The sequence below is a fragment of the Takifugu flavidus genome, chromosome 5 (assembly GCF_003711565.1).
Source record: "Takifugu flavidus isolate HTHZ2018 chromosome 5, ASM371156v2, whole genome shotgun sequence".
NCBI lineage: Eukaryota > Metazoa > Chordata > Actinopteri > Tetraodontiformes > Tetraodontidae > Takifugu > Takifugu flavidus.
In genome coordinates, this window is record NC_079524.1 from 11,425,232 (window position 1) to 11,446,411 (window position 21,180).

The 21,180-nt window shown below is 46.8% G+C and overlaps 1 protein-coding gene across 1 annotated transcript in view; it reads right to left on the bottom strand.

The window, feature by feature from the left end:
• fbrsl1 (fibrosin-like 1) overlaps positions 1 to 21,180 on the bottom strand; it is a 205,066-nt gene that overhangs the window by 55,275 nt on the left and 128,611 nt on the right. Inside the window, 1 exon segment of the mRNA XM_057034300.1 lies at positions 19,310 to 19,339. Coding sequence (XP_056890280.1) covers positions 19,310 to 19,339 — 30 coding nt within the window.

Sequence of the window (21,180 nt, forward strand, 5' to 3'; positions counted from 1 at the left end):
CCTGGGGACGTACCCTGAATGGCCAACCTCTCTGGGCCCCCAAGTGAGCTACTCTGGCCCTCCCCGTGGCCAGAAGGGGTGAAGGAGAGGGTCGATAGAAAACGGGTGGAAGGGCTTTCCCGGCTAATTACACCAATACAGCTCCAGAGACAGGCGCTGGGGGCCTCTGACATCAGTTTAATACAGGTCTTTTGTTCCTTTGTTGGGCAGAGCCTTCGTGGACATGCTGCAGGGGTGTCATAACTTCATGCCTCAGCTTTATTCAGTGTATGGAAAATGAAGTGATTGAATTTGATTTATTTTTTTAAATGATATCAATGCCACACAAACCATATGTGTCTCCTTTCAGAGAGACTTAACAGGTTATCGGAATTCAATAACTCAGAAATCCCCAAGCTAGGTGTGTGCTTGCTGTGCTGCATTAGAGTGGAGTGACATACTTTAAAAAAGTAGAAATACAACAAAAAAATTACATGGAACTGTGCAGTCATGAAAATGATCAAGGTTCAATAAAAGAACCCCACTTAAGTGAATAGAAAAATGTGAATGTCTGACATTTATGGAACGATAAAGCTACGGGGAAGTCACATACACCACGATGTCTCATGGCTAATGGTGAGACCGGAAGGCCTCTTGTGTGGCACGTACCTATATCGAGAATGACAAAATTACTTAAACCCAACCGGCATACCATCAGTTATACGCGTTATAGCATGTGAATATTCACAGAGATAAGTTGTTTATTGCCTCAAAAAGCCATAAAACCTGGACTTCCTCCCTTCTAACAGTATGTATTTCAGCAATAAAAACGGCTGTTTATACAGCAATCAACCTCAAGCTGGAAAGCAGAGGGAAGACTGTGTGAGGAGACGGGAAAAACTTGAGACGAAACCACTCCATCGCTCTTTAATAGAAAGCAGAGGTATGGCAACCGACTGGGATTCCGTCGTAAAGACAAACAAGCATTAACTGGGCTGTTTTAAAGGCAACAACAGAGGGTTTTTATTTAATGTCTTAAAGCTTTAATTGGCGCCTCTGTTATTTCCTCTTCAAGGCACTGAGAGTAACAGTAAACCCAGTGTCAGGGAGGAGGGCCTCACCGACGGCAGCTTCCCAGTCACTGACTGCCCTCACTGGGCCTCTACATGTGTGATCTTTACCAATTGAGCTCAAGAGGCTAAGCTACGGCTGGCCCCAAGCTGCCAACAAGACAGGCCTCTCAGCTAGAGGCTGGAAGTCTAATCGGCCTGGAAGGACCTTGTCAAGCACCCACCTTAGGGGTCACATATGGAAGTGACTAAAACTGTTCCAAGTCATCAGGGGATGTTATAAATCTCTACCCGGTTTCCTCAAGCTAATAACTGAGGGGAGACAATGATTCCCTGAGTTGTTTCTGGTGTTATTACGGTGGCAATTTTGCACTTTCTAGGGGTGTTCTCTTTCCATTACACAGGAAGTAGATATCTATGGTAATGGCGGTAACCAAACTGCTGTCAAAGCAGCTCTGGATTCCCTGGAGATTTCATTTTGGAGCTGTGTGCAGAAAAACAAGCCACTGCCTTCCAAAAATGGAGAGCACCACCTCCTGCAGAAGTTAGGAGAGGTGGGACTGAAAATACACTAAAGCTCACCCTCCAAGGCTCCAACTTACATCACAATAACGTTTTAGGTCTTTGACTTTCCTCGGGGCTTCTATTGTATTTTTTGAGATTATATGCTGAAGCAGGAATCCACAAGGGATTTTCTGAAACCAGTACTATAAATTTGATACTATCCATAAGGAGAACAAATGTTCCTTTATGCAAATGGTTTACATTTGCTTATGTACTTTTCTGTTGGCTTGGATGAGACCTGTGGGGGACCCCTCTTGTAGGATTTATAGTATGTCCTGCACCAACCAAAATGCACCAACCCTTCATTCCTATCAGCAAAAGAGTAAAACAGAAAGGCTGATCATTCAAGCAGGAAGGGGGTAAAAAAGGAAAGAAATCAAAACCAGAAAGACTGGAGTAAACATGGAGGAAGGATGAACAAAAGTAGCTGGATATGTTGGGAAGAACCGCAAAACTTGCGCCTAGTTTTACTGCGGTGACACATGCCAGCTGGCCCAGGATCAGTTTGAGTGGAGACACAACTGAGTTGGTTCAGCCAAGGGAGGATAAGTGGTATTGATGGAACTTAAGCAGTTGCCTGCCTGAAGACACATTGAGGCCCATGGTAAATACTGGGCCCCAGCCTGGGCTCACATACAACATGATCTGGGCTTTACAGAATCAAAGCCCTCCATCCTTCCTTGTATTGTCTTGTCTGACATGTTGAAGGATGTGAGGGAGTCGTGGGTAGACAAAGGCCTCTCCCGGCTGGCCCATTAGGTGGAGAGAGCTATGTCCAGAGCATTGGAGCATGCACCCTGCTCCCGGGGGAGGCTGTTTTATTAATGAGCCAATCGAACGAGTGCAAGCTGGGGGCTTTTTGTTGACGACTGTCGGAAGCACCTTGGGCGGCCAGCCTGGTGAGTGTGATGTGGAGTCAGAGGACCGATCTCTGCAGGGGCTCCAGTTTGGTAATATGCTCCCTGACAGCCCTCGGTGGAGGCACGTTTGACAGATGGATTTGGGTCCTGGTCCTGGCTAATGGCTGGTTTACCTGCCCAGCACCATGCTCACTTTTTCATCTGTATGGCCCCCCCTAAAGCCAGACAGCTACTGACTGATAATGAGACCATGTACAAATGAGAAGATGAGCCAGACCAAGAAAAAGAAAGAATACAGCTTACCGTGGAGAGATATCCAAAGGACTGCGAGTCGGATTATATTTGGTGGACTGTGATGCCATAACTGGAAATGGTTTGATTAAAAAAAAACAAAAAAACATTGCGATACAAACGCTGTCGGATCATGTGATCCGATGATTAAAAGATTTTGCTCGGAAATGTACATTCTTTACGCCACAATTTCCCGTCATCTAAATCAGGGACATAAAATTGGTGCTTTAGCATTTGCGACAACAGACACACTTTCCACACATTAAACGTGTTGACATTTATCTCAGGGAAAAAGATCTTTAATGGACTTTCATTTTCTGGAGGAGGAGGAGGGGCAAACAATCTTGCATGATGGCAGATGCTAAGGTGGGAAGGAAGCATCGCGACAGATCTGGATGTGTGTAAACAAGGAGCCGAGCGCAATTGTGTTTTCTTCATTGTGGTGCCGGATTGTGACAAATTCCAGAGCGAGTCTCTGGTGAGTCCCGCTCCTTTGGTGTCAGCACAGAACGGCTGTCTGCGTGTGATGGAGCCGTGGAGCGCGGAGCACCACGGCCTCCCTCGGGATGAGTGCCAAACAAGATGTCGCCTGTCAAGCAGGGAACATTTGAAAATAAATAACATCAATGATGATTTCAGTTTACTTGTCACGAGTGTGCGCGCTTTTAGAAGTGATGCCATCACTCTGCCGTGGATGCAGTCTCCCCAACCCCCCCAGAGACAGGCCCCTCCTGCGAGATACACTCCATTTCCGAGTCACATTTCACGTCAATCTGTTTGAGGCTCCGGGTATCAGTTTTAACAAGCAGCTGGGAGGGACGTGCGCATTGATCATTTATTAAAGCCAATGAATTACCAGTAGCCAATATCTTTAAATATATCAGCTCACATTACATTTTGATTGGATGCACATAATGGCATTACACACAGTTGAAACGAGAATGTTCCATTACAGTGATTTGTATCCCTTTGTCTGAAACAAAAATAAGCATAGTCCCAGTGCAGCCCATAAAGTGTCAAATGACGGGAACCATAATTCCAGCTTGATTGCAGAACAAATCCATGGACAGTTTATTAGCCCTGATTCAGACTTTGTTCAATAACTCCAAGGAAGAAGACAGGTGAGACCATTCATCAGATCGCCAAGTGTGTGTGTGTGTGTCTGTGCACTAATTTGGCTTTAACACATTGGAATCAAGCCCAGCAGGGGAGCCCGAACCGATTGGAGTCTTAAAAAAAGGACCAGAGAGCACTTGTAACACAAAGAGTTTCATCTCAGCTCCTTAAGGAGAACCATCTGTTGTGAGACTGCCTTTCTCTTGCTCTCTTTCCACATCTCTGCAGTCGATCTTAGGTCAAGAGCAGGAAAACAAATGTGCACTGTGCACATGTGTCTGTCTGTCTACCGTTCCCCCAGCCAGAGATTACAAATCAGAATGTTCTTTTGGCAGCTCTGCAAATGAGTGGGGGAGAAAAAAGGTCCCCTAGGTACGGAGAAAAGATCTGACTTCCTTAGTACGCCATCATAAATTGTTTGTAGTGGGTTCATCCCTTAAAGACTGGGGCTCGTCCCAAGTGAATGGAAGCTGTAAGTTGTTGGCACAGATGTAGAAAGGCTGGATGAGGTGTAGGAAAATGTGGGGAACCGAAGGCTCGGGAGATCAGGCATGTCTGTTTGGTGATTGGACAGAATGGCCTTGTTGTTTGAGCGGAGGGACGACAACGTTGAAACAGGAGCTGCTCAAAGTCAGGGTTATCTGGATCTATAGTTCCATATGTACTGACAGGAAGTACACATGTGCATTTCTACCCATCAGCAAGTAAGTGTCTGCTATTGCCTTTCATCATCCCACAATCCCCTGATGCTGCATTCCCTAGCTGGCCGGCACAAAATGAATCAACCTCTTGCTGTGCACCTCTGAGCCACAGGACTCTAATGCCTCCGTGTGTTTCCCTCTCACTCAGCACATACAGTGTCTGCCTTTGATTTGAGCCTGGTCTGCTAGCCAATCGATCACAGTATAAAGGCTCCTAATCAGGAACAGGAAGGACGGATGAATAAAATCATACATCAAGGCTCTTGGGCTGCTGGCCTCCTGCTATTCTCTCTGTCATACTTTCTCTCTCCGTTCCTTGTCACTCTCACGACCGTGTTTGATGTCTAAGAAGAACCAGAACTCCCCTCAGCAGAACATTTTGTACTGCAATCTGCAGATACGTTCAAGAGCAATCAGTAACAAATATGTCACGTTGGTTTGACCTATCGCAGTGTTTGGGAGCGCCAGGGGACAGTTCAGGATTACTCAAATGTGCAATTTCTTTTAAATCGGAGTTTTAAAACCAACATTTGAGCAAAAAATTAACCAGACAACTGACCCTAATCACAATAACGGTTGAATTTGTATTCCTGTTGCATTTCTGACATTTAAATATATTAGTTAAATATCCAACCTCTTTAATCTGGGTAGAATCGGAACCAGGTAACAGTTGACTAATGGGACAAGGTCAGGAAAGAGGTCTGCAGAACAAAAATTAAAGGAACAATCGGGCGAGAGAGGGGTGAAAGTGGAGAAAGAAAAATGGGTTCTGGTAGGTAGGTGGATGAGAAACCCTCCTCCACTTTGTGACCTGGCTGAGCCTTTTATCTCTGCCCTCACAGAGCGGAGTCACATTGAGAGAGGAGAGCAGGAGGGAAGGGTAATGAGCAGCATTGACTGCTATCAGCCGCAGCAGTGGCCAAGCCCCTGGCCTTTATTAAAGAATTATATCCTTTCACCCTAATTAAAAGGCAATGCTTCTACCTGCAGGGTAACCCCCCCATCCCCCATCCCCAAAGAACCTCTTTTCTGTCTGTCTTGGTTTAACAACTGACCCTCTGAATTTGTCAGTCCTGTGATTTCTCTGATCACAAAAGAAGAGTGGAACGAAGCCAGATTCTTTTCTGCAGCAAATGTTCAGTAATAATAGGGAGGCGGACATGGTGGGGCGTTCGAGTGCATTAAAGCCTCTCCTCAGCCGTCTTTCCAAAGGTTCTGATTGGTGGTGGGGTCGACTGCCTCACTGTTCGTGATGCTGGACGGTCATTGTTGATTTGGAATGCTGTCTTGCAGAATTAGCAAAGGAAACAGAGAAGTCAGCCCCCCCCCCCCCCACCTGTCTGCCTCTCCTTTAAAAGTGCATTGCAACAAAATAGCCACAGCAGGCATTATTAATGAACTAGAATTGCAAGGAGGGAGGGACTCATTTCTAATTTATGAAACACTAACCAACTGGCAACCTCACTGACAGTCCTATTAATGATCTTTAGTGGCCCTCAGGCCATTACATCCCCCCTTCTTCTGTGGTTTCTTCTTCAGTTCATATCCTGCCAAGCCACCTCCTTGTCTCTTCGAAGCCCCGACTCCAGCATTCGTCTTGTAACATGGCAGGATGGAATCAGCTAGAAGAGTAGAGGGGTGGGGATGGGAGGTGGTGCAGGCCTGTAATTTGTGCTGGGGATTTAGACATTACAGGGGGAAAAGGGGCTCTCTTGGGACGAGGCAGTTGATCAGCCGTAGCCTCGGTGGAGCAAGCCAGACAAATAACAAATGACAGCTCTGTGATTAAATCAAACCTTCTACTTTAAGTGTTGAAGTATCTGCCTGTCACTAACAATCTACTGCTTGTTAAAGGCCCCCATCCCCTCCTCCCCCACTTAAGAGCCCTGCCTCCCTCCCACAGTGGAGTCCCATCAAGCTTCCATCCCCTCATCATCCTCAAAAGCCCCCCCCCCCTCCCACTTTGCTCTACCCCCAAAACACATCAATCAAACAGCTCCCTCTGGACACCCCCCACCTGTCTCCTGCCTCCATACTGCTGGCTAGCTGTCTCCTCTCAGGAGAACACATGAAGCGACACACACCAATAGACATATACAGACGCTGTGAGGAAATATGAGAAATAAGCGCTTCAGCCAAAAAAACAAGCCAAATGGAGACCATGGATATCCATAAAGTTATGGAATTATTTAATATGAATCTCAGATAAGAGTTTAGCTTTATGCCACCATAAACAAGGAGTCTGATACAGTTCCAGCTGCATCCGACAATGGCATATAATTGTATTTTAACTGGTAAATTAATTACAATATTCAATGTTAAGTGTTCATCAGAGATAAATGAGAAATTAAGGCTTGATTTCAACTCCTTTCTGGCAATTATTCAAGTGCACTTGGATAATTCTTAATGAGGCGCCACTGGTACACTGCGGCGGCGTCTGTTGCCTAGCATTTAGCTCGGTTAGGTCACAAATGGTTTGATTTTTTTTTCCGTTTATTACCATTCAGAGTATCTGTGTAGTGTATTTGTCTGCCTTTTTATAGAATTCATTCCAAGTAATCTTATATCAATTCAAAAAGTAAAGCTACGGTCATATTTTCCCTTTCCAGTCTCAAAATAAACAGTTGTTGCTAAAGAAACCCGCCAATGAGCAGCTGTGTTTTACATATTCCCATTACTCCCAGTTCACACCCTTTGAGAACAGTGGTTTAACAGTGCAGCATGTCGCAGTGAATCAAAACAGTCTGTCACGACATGAAACCGCTGCGTGATGCTCTGCTTTCCTGCCCGTCTCTGTAGCCTTTTCACACAACGTTAACGTCACTTCAGTCGGCGAGCCAGAAGCTGCCTGTGCCAGAGACAAACACGCTGGGAGTCAAACTGGGGGCACGGGGGGAGGGGCCGGGGCCACCACAACATGAAGAATTTTCCCCAGTTGTTTCTGGCCCCGATTTTATTGTCTGCTCAGGTAAATGGAGACCACACTGACCCTCACGGTGGTCCCCTATATCCTTTATCCAATGCACGGGCAACAGGAAATGCTTGACTGGGGAAGTTAGCTGACCTTATAAAATGTCTGGCTGCTTAGCTGCTTAGCTGCTCGGCTGCCTTTTGGGCAGGCTGATGATGTCTGAACAGTGACATGATTTAAGGCTAAATTAGTATTCATCACAGCAGTCAAAAGCCATTAATCTAATATCCCAAACATGAAATGATATGCAAATCGCAGCCCATTGTAATGCGGTGCCATGCGTTACTGCTTCAAAATGGCCACCGCTGCATCTGCATGTCATGCACGTTTTGTTTTGTGTTTTTGGAGGCTGATATTGGTGGCTTAATGTAGATATTAGGTCCGTCAGTGTTTTTAAGTGTGCTCAATGCTAACATTTTAAAAATCTATAAAATGTGCAATGCGTTCAGAAAATGCTTCCCCCATTAAAAACAGGCATTACATTTTTGCTGATGGCGCTGCTGAGGTTACAAAACACCGATCATGGATGCGTCGGTAACTGTGCGCAAACAGCATCACTCACACGTTGTCGACGTTACATAAATAGAGTGGAGCACTATGCTATATTTATGATCTCCGGAGATTAATTTGACCTCGGTGTTGAGAATAGATAGGTGGTGTAAGTCTGCCAGAACAAAACACAAATCTGGCAATGTTTTCATCCCGTCTCTACAGCACAGGCACACCCAGAGGACGGCGGTCTCCGGTGGCGCCCCTGGCTCAGATGCCGGGGCCGCAGTTTGAACTGTGCACACTTGGTGACAGACAGCAGTGACAGCGAGGTCCAGAGAGAGCAATTAGCACAAACAAAGCAACTGTGTCATTAGCTAGTCTTTATTAGCTCCAGTGATTGGTTCAGAGGCCACTGGTCTCTGGTGATCACTCACTTCCTGGTTTAACCTGTTTGTGACTCTTATGTTGATGTAAACAATCTGATGGGTTATTAATACCAACATTCTGGGTGAAATGACACGTATAAATATAACACATATCATCTCTAACCTGACAGGAATTGTGGTAGAGAACACCCCAATCTGCACCTTGTGTAATATTTCTGGTGGGGAGGAGGGGGGGTGCGCTGGGACATCATCTTGTACACCTCTCATCTTTGTCCTGTGTTGCATGCTGGGAAAGAGCCGCCATTTGCTATGTTCCTTTTCTTTGCCTGGGCCCTCGGAGACTTCCCTGCTAATGTTCCCCTCCTGTTTTACAGCAGTGTTTCCTGGAACAGAACCCCCTCCAGCACTCATCAGATGCTACATTAAGGGAGCACTCTCAAGTCTTCCTCCACCACTAAGGGCCCCTGATAAATAACTTATAGGGGAGAGGATTCAAACATCTCTCCTATTACTAGCCTCGATTCATTTTTTACGGTCCCTGGAGCCCCCCATCTGTCCTGCACTTCAAACGCATCAGAGATACTTTCACTCTTCCATCCTATGGGATCCCTGTGAAGGTAAAGAAGCAGGGGAGGTGGGGACGCCATGGGGGTCCGGCTAAAGTAAAAGAATAGACACAGCCAGGAGCTTTGAGCTGCAGAATGTGCCAAAAGCGTCTCTGCCATCACCTCCTTTTCCAACTATTCTCCGAGGAGGACGGGGGGGAAAAAAGAGCGACTGTAGGAGAGAAGGAAGGAGGGAAGGAACATGGCAGTCTGGCGCAGAAATGGCACCCTACGTCAGCACGGAACAAGAATGACAACTTTTTTCATTCTCCGTGGCAATTACAAATGAGTCTATTAGACTGTCTGCTACCCTTCTCTCTGCGGGTGTGTGTGTCTGTGTGCAGGAGTGCGAAAACCCACAAGTCTTTGCAGGAAAACTCCCCGTTTTTAAGTCACATAATACGATTAAACAACATTTGTGAGCGCTGAACTGGGGGCAAAGTCAGTTGGCATTTGTGGTTGTTATGGAATATAAGCCGGGGACGGCTGTTTTCCGTAAGGCACGATAATAAAACGCCAGCTTCCCTTTTTTGCAGGGCCATTATGGCAGCTTTTTAGCCATAACAGCTTAAAAGGGTTTTAAATTAGCAGTGAGAGCATGGCTAACAACATAGCTCAACAGCGAGGGGCCCAATCTGCGGAGAGAAGAGCTCCGCGTGTGACATCTATGGGTTTTGATGGAGTGGAGATTGCTTTCAGCGATGGCTTTTATTGAGGCCGTGATTTTCAACCAGCATTTCAATCAGGCCCGTTCACATCTGAGGCAAATTCAATTTAAAGCCCAGATCGAGAAGCGCATGAGAACAGTTTACTGTAAAGTCACATTAGGGGGAGACACAAAATCAAAAGGTGACACTTTGATTTCAATTGCATCAATGTAAATCTCCTAAAACCTAATTATTATGCCTAAAGGTAAGAGGGAGGGGAAGATGCGTCGTGGATGAATTATCGTGACCTTTACGTATGCATTTATCGAGATGGCATCGCTAAAAGCAAATCCATTATCAAAGCGTCGGTTTCGACTCTGCACTCTCTTCAGGGTCGCCTCTCGTACTTTCATGGCAGTAGATTTCTATTCATGATATTTAGGTTCTAACTTAGCAGTCCATTCACACTATATCCATCTGTTCCTCGCTTTGGGCCACCAGAGCGGCCAGTTGCTAAATGTCAAAGCCCACACGGCCATTTCAGCACAACTGCGGCGTCCGGAATTCTCAACGCCGACTTCATTTTAGTGCTAAAAGAAGAGCCAATGAAGTAAGGCAGCAATTGCCCTGGTCAAAGATTAAACTCTAATTCTTGCTCAACGATAATGAACGCGCTACCTCGGTAGCTCCTCCATGAGCTACACCAGAATACAGTATTTATTCTCTCAGAGAATAAATAATGTATTGGCGAGCTCGGATGAACTTAACAAGCAGGGATCTTACAGATTTAAAGGTACTGCTAAAAATTTATGGAGGCATGTTTGGACTGGGGCCACGGTGAACAGCTTGGGCAGCTGAGCACCATCACAGTGGGACGCCTAATAAGCCCCGCGCAATTTTTCACCCCATATTTTATCAATAAAAAAGCAGTTTAAACAGCCTCCCCTGTGAACTGCAGCCGCTGCGCTGCCTGCCATCTGGAGCCCCCTTTCATTTTATAATCCAAGTGTCATTAAAATGCTTCTTGGCAGTTTACAGCTCGTTCCCCATGTGCAGATGTGGAAGCGCGCTTCAGATGGGGTCCTCTGATCAAAGCGCTCGCTGCTGTCAGACATAACACGCACCGACTTGGGGCTACCTCGCGCTCCTATATGGACACGGGGCTTCTTTTGGTCCTGTATTTCAGGTGCACGGTTTGGATGAGCTCCAGCTGATTTTAACCCCAAATCCTGACGCAGCAGCGGCGCACGGGTGTGGACTCACACAGGTGGACTGACAACAAAGGCGCATTCACCTGAAACAGGATTGTGCTCGCTATGGTTAACTAACAACAGATGACGGGAGCTCTGTAAACTCATAACATGAGCGTTTCTGGCGGCGGATACAGAACTTGATGGCGGGAGGTCAACCTGCTGGCACGCTCTTTATATCATTTTATCCTGCCATATTTGCGGTGTGCACACACAGGCTGCCCAATGACCCGCGGCCCCCAAACTGATGCGGCGTGGCACACATGGTGTTAAGGCTCCAACCGGGTGTTGATTGAGCTCCCCTCAAGCCGGTGACGCATGTTGCCTTTGTTTGGCAGCTGTCCCGGTGTAAGAACTGGGGCCATATTACGCCTGTCACTGCCATGTGTTCGCTCTTCTCAAAGCACAGCGGCTGGTGCCACTCAACCGCCATCCCTCTCGACTCCCACCCTCCTGGCATCTCTACGGGCACCCCCCAGGCCTAGCAGGTCTGCGCTAATGAAGTCAAATTAATTTAATGGATGTTCATGCCGCCTGCGTCTGTGGTGCCTGGCGGGGGACAACTTTAATGCCGGTCTCTGTCTGTGGTCCTAAACCTCAACGAGCCGCTGCAGAGAGCGTATGAGCCCGGGCTGTTCCAGTTAGCCCCGCATGATGAACTGATTTCAAGTGTCCATAAAAACCGAAGCGACGCGGCGCGCTGCGCGTCTGGACCAGGTGTGGCTGCTAATTAAGGCAAAGGGAAAATAACTGACAAATAAACATGAATGACAGCCGTCGTTAATACCTGCTTCCCCTTTCCTCCACAGCTAAAAAAGAGCAAAAAAAAAAAAAAAACGCTGTTAAGTTTTATGGAGCAACCTTTGATAGGATAATTATTTTTTCCTCTAATCTTGCAGGCCGTGTACCTTTTCCGTTGGCTGCTGCACATCAAAGCGGGCCGTCTTTTACTTGAGGGACTGCACTGGCTGGGGCCTAATTGAAGGCATCTGGACTCTGTGTGTGTGTGTGTGTGTGTGTGTGTGTGTGTGTTTTGGGCCTAAACTTGACTTTCCACATCACATACACACTCGCCCACAGAACGTTCCTTTCTGAGCGGCCCGAGGGCCCGGGGGGGGCTTGAGGTCTGGCAGTCTCCAGAACATCCACAAGCATCAGCGTGTTTAGATTAACTTAAAGATGTTCAAGTGGCTCGCGGGAGAAACCCGAAACTTGTTTCTACCGCTGGGCCGGAGAGACGATTAGACTTTCTACTGTCCATCATCGCCGCCGTGAGTGGCGTGAGAGGAAGGTCATCCAAGCTGGCTGAAGCGAGAAACAATTGTTGAACAGAGACGGAACAGTAACAAACGGCCTCTGACTTCAGATTTAATATGTGTTGATTTCTTCAACTATTATGGGTTGCTGTCTAGCCCGGTCGACTGAGAAGGGAATTGACGCTCCCCCGGCGTTCTTTTCGCGGCCACAGCGGACTTATGTGTTCCTGGACTGGGAGGAAGCAAAGCTCCTTTAGTGAAACACTATACTTGATGGCGCTGGATCCTAACGGCAACGGGGAATTCTATATTTATCCTTGATTGCATATGCCGTTTGTTGTGGAGGAAAAGCAAGTCCTCTTGCATTAGGAGGTCTTGTGTTGACAAGCCAAAGCTTGGACAGACATGAGTCTTGCTGCGCCAACTCGAAATGCACACAAAGTCAGTCTTGGATTTCCAGCCAGGAGAAATGTGTAAGTAATTACAGTCCAAACTATGTTTATTGAATAAAAACCCACTTAGACATTATGTTTATGCACAAGCAGAAACATCCAAATCTTACATCCACGTACACAGACACAGTTGTGTCTTTTTTTTCTGCATCTGCAGGACATCTGTCTTGAATATGGACTCAATTTTACTTTTATTACTCATGTGGAAAAATGTGTATCGGGCTGGGATTGTTATTCAAACACAGGCCACTTGAAAAACAACGAATGCTGTGTGATGCCGCGCCGAGTCCCGTGGACACGCTAAAGACGATTTCCGCGAGTTGGACCGGCTTTTGTGACTGTGTTAATTTTGCTGCATATGTTTCGCATCACTTGCCGTTACCTGCTGCGCTGCTGCACGCAGACGTGACACATGAAGCAAACACGCTTCCACAGGCAGATTTTACGATTTCTACTTAGCCAGAAAATAAGATGAAGTCACGCCACCAAAAGAACCGAACACGGTGAATTAAATGGCCTCTGGTAGCAAATTCGCTACCAAATTTGAATTTGAAGCCTTTTCAAACGTGTCCGCTTTAGTTATTCATTTACTCATCCAAACATGACCCATCATCCTTCAGTAAACATGTTATTTTTTCCCAGTGTGCCACAGATTCACTCAACACAACTTGGATGTGGCGCCGCGGGTGGCGTAATACCACAATTGTCTGGTTGTGATAAGGCGCGCCACGCTTTCTCTATCACTGTATCATTGAACTGACAAGTTCGAGCAGAAAATTGTGCGATCGAGCGTTTCACCTGCCCGACGCTGAAAACTCTCCTATTATAGAAAAGGAGCACTCGTATGGGGGGGGGGGGTGGGACGATGTTTGAGGGAAAACCACCTGTGAAATGGATCGGGTCAAGGTAAAAACCACCCAGCAAAAAAACCCGCTGTTCATCCAGGCAGCAGCAACTCCTTCAATAAGGATGATTGCGAGCTGGTGAGCGTGGCTGAGAGGTGACAGGATTTTCTCAGACGCGGAGCAGAACATTGGAAAAGGGGGCGCGGGGCGTGCGTCCCGATTTGAGGCGTACAAAGGGACGGCTATCTCTTCGATTAAGACGCCGCCAGCACAAACAGCTTTGCCGCGAGGAGTCGGCGAGTGAAAGAAGATTACAGTCTCGATGCCATGTTGTGTTTTCACACCTCCGTTCTGAGTGGCTGGCGTGGCTTCGCTTGCCCTGGCCTTTCTATTTCCATCCCCGCTGCCAACATCGGCGCTAACCTTTAAGGAGGAATGTGGACCAGGCTATTGGGTGCCACATCAATGACGCCGCCGCCGCGCTGACTTCCCCTGCGTTACGGCTTGACGTGCATTGCTAGTGACAAGTTGTCTTTGCTGATGTCAGCCGGCCGTGTCCGTCGGCGGGCCCCGCGGAAGCGTCAACTTCTACCCTGTCATCGTCAGCCTCTACCCAACATGCACTGGGGCTGGGTTTCACCGCCGCGCGTGCCCTTACTCCTGCGCCCCGATCGAGCTTGAACGCGAACCACGCGAGACCGAGGGTGTCCGCCTTCGCTTCGGAGGCGAAGCAGACAACGATGGCCGCGTTCTGGGGCGCTAACGCACAACAGATGTAGCGCTTGACGACCGCAAAATTTAGAACAACAAAACAAACAGGGAAAAACACGTGGGATTTGGAATGGAATTAAAGCGCATCTTGCAAAAAGCTACGGGCATAAATGTTTGCAGATTTAAAACTGCAAGTGAGGGCCGTCATGAGAGGTTCATGTCTGGCCAAAAGTCGTTATTTTCTTCGAAACACTGATTGTATTAATTACTTTAAATGTTGGCTTTCTGGCAGGACATGATTGAAGTTGAATAGAACAGTCATGGTTAATCTATCAAACTCTGATTCTCCTACCTAGAGAGCTAAAACTGGAGTAAATGGAAGGATGAACCGAATAAGAAAGGAAGAAGGGAGGGAGTGAGGGAGGAAGACAAAAGAGAGAAGAAAAATGACATCTCCATATTAAGGCCTGTGTTGCCAGTGTCAGGTCTAATTTCACAGTGCCTGTGGGGAGCTGAATGCAACCAGTCAGCTCCGGTCTCATCTCGTTCCTCCTCCATTTTGAATCAGGGCTGGCGAATCCCAAGCTTTTGGGGGGAGGGTGTGTGTGTGTATGTGTGTGTGTGTGTGGGGGGTGAATATTACTGGAAAATTGGTTTTAGATTAAAGGAGGTGGCAAGGCATTCTGCTTCCTCAGCTCTTTCCCAGGTGCACTTAATCTAATTTCATTAAAGAGATGAGGACGGATGATCACTTGTGCAGAAACATTAGGCCGGTCCATTTTCCCCTGTCCATAAAAAAGCATTGAGATTGTCAGCGGCCTCGTGGGTGGCCGCCGCTTGTTATTGAATATGATCGCTCTTGGAGACCAACCTGGAAGTAGAAACAGCAGCAGGGTCTGAGGAGGAATATGCACACAGGGAGAGCCTCCCTACATGAAGATATATATATATATATATATATATATATATATATATATATATTACTCTTGTCCTCTGGCTTTTACCAAGATGGCGGCTGGAGGAAAATCACTGGAAATGATGTATGGGAGGCAGTCACGAAGAAGACATTCTTCATTTGAAGGTAAGACTTAAGGGGGAAAAAAAACCTGGGGAAGATTGCTGGGACGTAACGACAGCGCACGTGATTTTTGTTGCTTCGCTACCAGCTTCGGAGGGCATAACCCCCAATATATCTGCTGGGAGGGATGCCATTAGCTGACGAGCCATTACAGATAAGGCGCTCCGACGCAATGATATGGCATTCATTCTGAACGCAGCGGGGAGATAAGGGAGTAGAGGAGGAATTAATGTGTCAATCAGAACCTATGCTCTGCGCTGGCAGATGACTACACCGGAGCCATAAAAGAGCTCATAGACAGGATGTGGTAATGGTCCTTGGAGACTCCCCCGGAGACAGATACACTTTCTGCTGAGTGACTGCTCGGCAAATAGGACCAAATAGAATTAGCCGACCCGGGTGTCCTCCACCGAGGCTGCCGTAATGCAACGGTGACACACCTGACATAAGGCCACCATGTTAAGGGCTGGAGCCAAAGTAAGTGTCTGATGCTAATATTTCACAGACAGAAAGCCACTGTGTTATTTGCAGAGGAGAAAGAACACAAAAGGAAATTGGAGGAGCCGGAGAGGACGGCAAAGTGGGGCCGAGCAGAGATAAGATGACACTTCAGGAGAGTGCACGAACAAACCGAGAAGGGATAAATCGCACTCTATTTCTTTCTCTGCCTCTCAAATGACAGAAAATGACCATCTTGACTTCTGAGTATCTCGGCCCTGCGTCTGACTGACAGAATTGGCAGGCTGAATTTCAGGTGGGAGCTGGGCAGACGGAACAATCTTGCAATGTTTATTACGACTGAAAGTAGAATCTGAGCGGCACTTGTGCATGAATGGGATATTTAGGGACAGTCTGACTCAACGCGACCAAACGTGGCGCCACAAAAACCTGCTAGGGTAAAGTCCCCAGAGCCGACAAAGGCTATATACTGCATATCTCCCACACGGTCCCATCTAACGTGGTCCTCGTGACACCTCTTCATCATAGATAGCACAATTACAGAAGCACTATTCATCCCGCGCAGTTTTTTTGCGGAGCGCTGTTCCGCTGGCACGTGTTTGGGGGATTATAAAGAACTGACAGTCACACAGAGACTTTGTTTGGCTCACAGTATTCATCGCGAGGATAAGGGATGAATGACGTTCACAGTCCCATTGCGTGGCCTCTGATTTGAAAACAAACACTTCCTCTATCATCGAGCGGTTTCCCCAACGTGAGGCCCGTTCCTCTGATTTCGTACGGCTACGCGCAAACACGCCGACTGGTAAACATCGTCCTCCACAAAGAATCCTTCGTTCTTCCCCATGTTTCCCTCTGGGGTGTAGACACAAGCGAGACAAGGTGAGCCCTGTTATTTTAACGCTGAAAGGGTGACATTGTGAAACACGGCGCAGTCGTGAACGTCAGATGACAGCGCTCCCGATGAGATACGCCAGCCACGAGAGCCGGCTAGTCAGGGTGTGACCGGCCGCTTCGTCGAGGCTAAGCCCATCAGCACGAAAGAGCTGCCTGGCAGCATCCTCGTGCTGAAACCGGAGGCGACCCGGGGATTCCATTTTGACACCTCGCGGGCGCCGTCTTCCCGAGAAGCTGAGCGATCTGAAGTGACGCCGCTGTGGCAGCGGCTCATCAGCTTCATTCAAACACAATGTAAGCGACTGCAACCCGGGGGCACACCTGGAAGCAATATTCTAATTAAGTTAATCTGTAAAATCCCGACAATGTGGGTGTTCAGGTGGCTGATAATCTGATGTGAAAGGAGTCTTTGTTTTCGCTGGGTAGATACGGGAAAAGCTGGCACCTGTTTCAGCAAAACGTTGCAGAAAATTATCGCTGTCGAATTATCTCGAGTGCGGGCAATTACAAATGACAGTGTTTGTCTTTCCCCTCATGAAAGCCAAATTTTACGCCATCGTTCTTTTAATTCCCCCGCACGTCGACGGCCTGTCAAAGCATTTCTGTCTTCCTTCGTCAGTAATTTGCTGCGGATGATTTGCAACTCTCATCGGCTTAATTATGCGTCTTTCTGAGGAAAAGGTCAGCTCAGCTTTAACCTCCAGCCAGAACCTCGAGGTATCTGCAGTAATTGAGTGTTTTCTAACCTTCTTTTTTAATGCAGTGGAACCATGGTAACCATGCTAACTAGCAAAGACTAAACAATGTTATTGTACCCACACATAAACAGTCTAATCCGCTATATAAATATGTCAATTTTAGGCTCATGGGGACGCAGGATGTCCATAATTGTAACCATGAAGTAGTGAGCCCTGGCGCGAGTTCAGCCATGGTGTAAAAACCAACCCCTGACACCTATAAAGGGATTTACTGCAGCCGGGCAGCAGAGGGCGGATGAGACCTTCGAGTCGCGTGTCTTCCAAAAAACAACTTGCGACACAAAAACAATGAACTGTAAAATGAGGCTTGGAGAAGAGAAAAATAGTTCAAAGCATCACATCTCGAAAGAAACCAAGATAAGCGGGTTAAAACATTTATGCTAAACCGTATTTCATTTCGTCTCGAGTCATTAATGATTCAGTCGTTCTGACGGGCCGCACTTAATAATTTCATGATTCAGTAATGCGGCTGTAAATCCCGTTTACCCTTAAATGCAACGAGGTGAAACAGAGCTGTTCAGTAGCCTAATACGTAAACAATATCTGCAGACATAAGTAAGAATAACAGTTGGAACATCAAATAAGGGTCAGTATTGAGAAACCGAGTAATGACATCTAACGTCTAATGTACTACCTGTAGAGTTTCTTCAAAAATGTCATTTTATTCATTTATTTATTCTATTATTGACCTAAATTGTAGTAAATGTCAACATTTCTGACAGTAGAACTGGTTCCAAATAAATAGGAAGCAACCGGGGCAGGAAGGAGAACAAAACAAAACAAAAAAAATCGCTCGCATCCCGACCCCCCTCGGTGATGCCAGGGAGCCGTATGGAGAGTGACAGTCCTACTACGTCTCGCCGCCATGTCAACTAGCTACCGCCCTCGTTTCCGTCTCGCTTCAATAAAGAGATAAAAGCCCATTGACTTGCCAGGCTACAGCTAATGCAAATTGGGGCTGCTATCGATGTATTATTTATAGGGAGAGCTGCAGACGTTTCCACAGAACGGGGAGCTGAGCTTACAGGAGATTAGGCGCCCTATCTCCTTCATTTACCAGGGCGTAATTGCTAAACTGTGGAGGAATTACTGAGCGCGAGGTTCCCCAAAGGCGGTTCATCTTGTAACCAGGAGGCGACCATCTCCCGGGTGTGGAACAAACCAGTGAGAAGACGTGATAACCAAGATTCTATACGTCAGCTGTCGAACAGTTCTATCCTGGCGATGGAGCCTCAAGGTCACCCGAGCGTGACGACAGCGTCCATGCAGCCCTGCTCATCTCTGGCCTTTCGGACTACAAATTACAGCCAGGAGCAGCTAAAGGTTCTGTGTTTGACTTGGACGTGTCTGAAACTCCCTGATTTACAGCTTTTTCCACGGAACGACTGTTTCACACACAGCTGCCTGACACAAGTGCAAACCACGGCTGACACTTCGTGGTCTGCTGGAGGATGAAAAGAGGCAGATCTTGTGGAACAGCTTTGTTCCACATTCGTTTCTTTGCGAGCGAAAATTAATGTTTGTCGCTGGAACACGAACGCCACTGAAAAGTGTTCCGATCAAATTAGAGGCACGAATGGCGGCGTTCACTGCCGGTGTCAGTGGAAGAGCGCGGTATGAAGTGCGCATTCACGAAGATTAGAAGTGACATTTAGGACTGTTTCAGAGTTATAGATCTTCTCACGAAGGCCGTTTTTACGACAGAATCCTCCTTTCCTACTTTTTTGTTGCCGCTTCCTGAGAATTCTTTGCTCTTTTGAAAGAAAAAAGACAAACGGCTCCTCCAACTCTCCATTTTTCTTTAATCTCGCCATCTTTCTTGCCTGACTCCTCCTTCCTCCGTCGTGATCTCACTTGTTATTCATACGACTCTCAAACGCTTCAAGTGGCGGGTGAATAAACACAGGAAAGGCAGTCTTACCTTGTCGTCAATGTCACTCTCGCTGTCACACTGTAACAGAAAGACGACAGGCACATGAAATATGTGGGTTATTCATTTGCCCTCCCCCCCACAGCCCATAATCAGATGTTATTTTTGCGTCTTTCAATGACAGCTTTCATTGCATTAGATGAGGAGAAGCAGAGAGTAGCGACCCGCGATAGCTGTTCCTCGTTCTGCTAGTTCTGCTGCGGCTTTGGATGAAAAATACTGGATGTTAGCTTTTATTATAACAAACCTGTTCAATGATTTTCCTTCTACCTTTCAAGAGTGCTTTAAATTTGAACGCTAAGATCTCAAGGACGGAGGGAAGCTTGGCTTGCTGAATGCTTAAACGCAGCTCCTATTAAGTGCGGTATTTAAAATCCACCTTGTGACGAACCCATCTGTGTGTCAGACGTCTCCAGAAATAAAGGAAATAGGAGAGGTTTAATTCTCGAAAACTGGCCAGGTCGAGTACAACCAAAGGCCAAAACACCATCTGTTCAGTTAGTCAGTTTTTTCTTTTTCTTTTTTAAAACTTTTATCCTTTGAAAAGGAGTGAAGTCATGTTGCTGTTACAGTGTGAAAATCTTGAGAATAAGCACAGCCTCAACAAAACGGGCAGACCTTGTAAGAAAATGGGCCTCGATCTTTCATTCCTCACTTATTCATGGTCAAAAAAACACTTTTTTAGCAAACCATAAAAGCATAATTCAAACATGCATCAGCTTTTGTTCATCTTTGGGCTAAAGGAATGTATGTCGTTAAAATTAGGTCAGTGACCTTGACTTCCACAGGATAGTTGAATTATTTGGATTCTATTTATTCATTTTAAGACTGATTTCTGCTCCCGGCCAGCACAGCCGTATTCTCTAACATGGAATAGTCTGCCTTCTGCTTCTGGTGGCTAATTATTTCTTTGGGAGGGGCTGTGAAAAGTTGGAGAAACTGGAGTGTCTGAGCTGCAGTCCCACAGGACCATCACAGCAGGATCCACCAGAGGCTGAGCCACTGAAGCAGAGCCACATGGAGGGGGGCCCCCGGTGACAAAAAACGCCATCAATCAGTCAATTAAGTTCCTGTGGCAACATCTTTAAGTGGACCCTCTTTATTTTGTTTGACTCCCTTTCAGAGTTTGACACAATAAGGAGGGAAATGGGTCAATGGAGGCACAGTGGCCCTTTGCGGCGAGCGTGGTGGGTCCAAATGTTTAATTAAGTAACGAGAGTAATCAGCGCAAGGGCTCAGTGGCCACGGTCTCCCAGGGGAAGGGACTCTGGGGGGGTTTCTGCATCCTGTGATTCGCCTGTATGACAAAAGATACAGCAGGAGTCCTCGCTGGGAGAAGCTCCCAGAGAAAGCCATTGTTGCTGGAGACCAAAGAGGGTGCATTGTTGAGCTGAGCTCAAAGAAATGCCAACGTCTCCCGTTCAGCCTGACGGGTTCTTAAGCAAGGCCGGAGAAAAAATGGAAAAAAGTGGAGGGAAAATACAGGAAAAGGAGGCGCTCGAGTCTTGCCGAACATCAACTCCGAGGCAGAGGGGTAAATAAACACGTTTGCTTGGGTGAAAACTTTGTTTTTAATGATGCCCGACCTTGTGTTGCTGTACCTAAAAATCAGCATTAATCAAAAAATAAGTCCACCAGCAGCGTGCAAGGACGCCACATACCTGGGAAATATTCCACATTTCTAGGCGCCGCTTCCTCCGTTCTGGTGTTTGCAAACCCTAATTTCTCGGCTTGTGCTTGTCAAAAGACTTCCATTACAGAGTCTACGGCTATGAGGGAAGAAAAGAGGCTTAGGCTCCTTGTCAATCAACTCCACATTCAGACAAATTAATTGTCCGCCGTTTTTTTATTTTTTCTCGGAA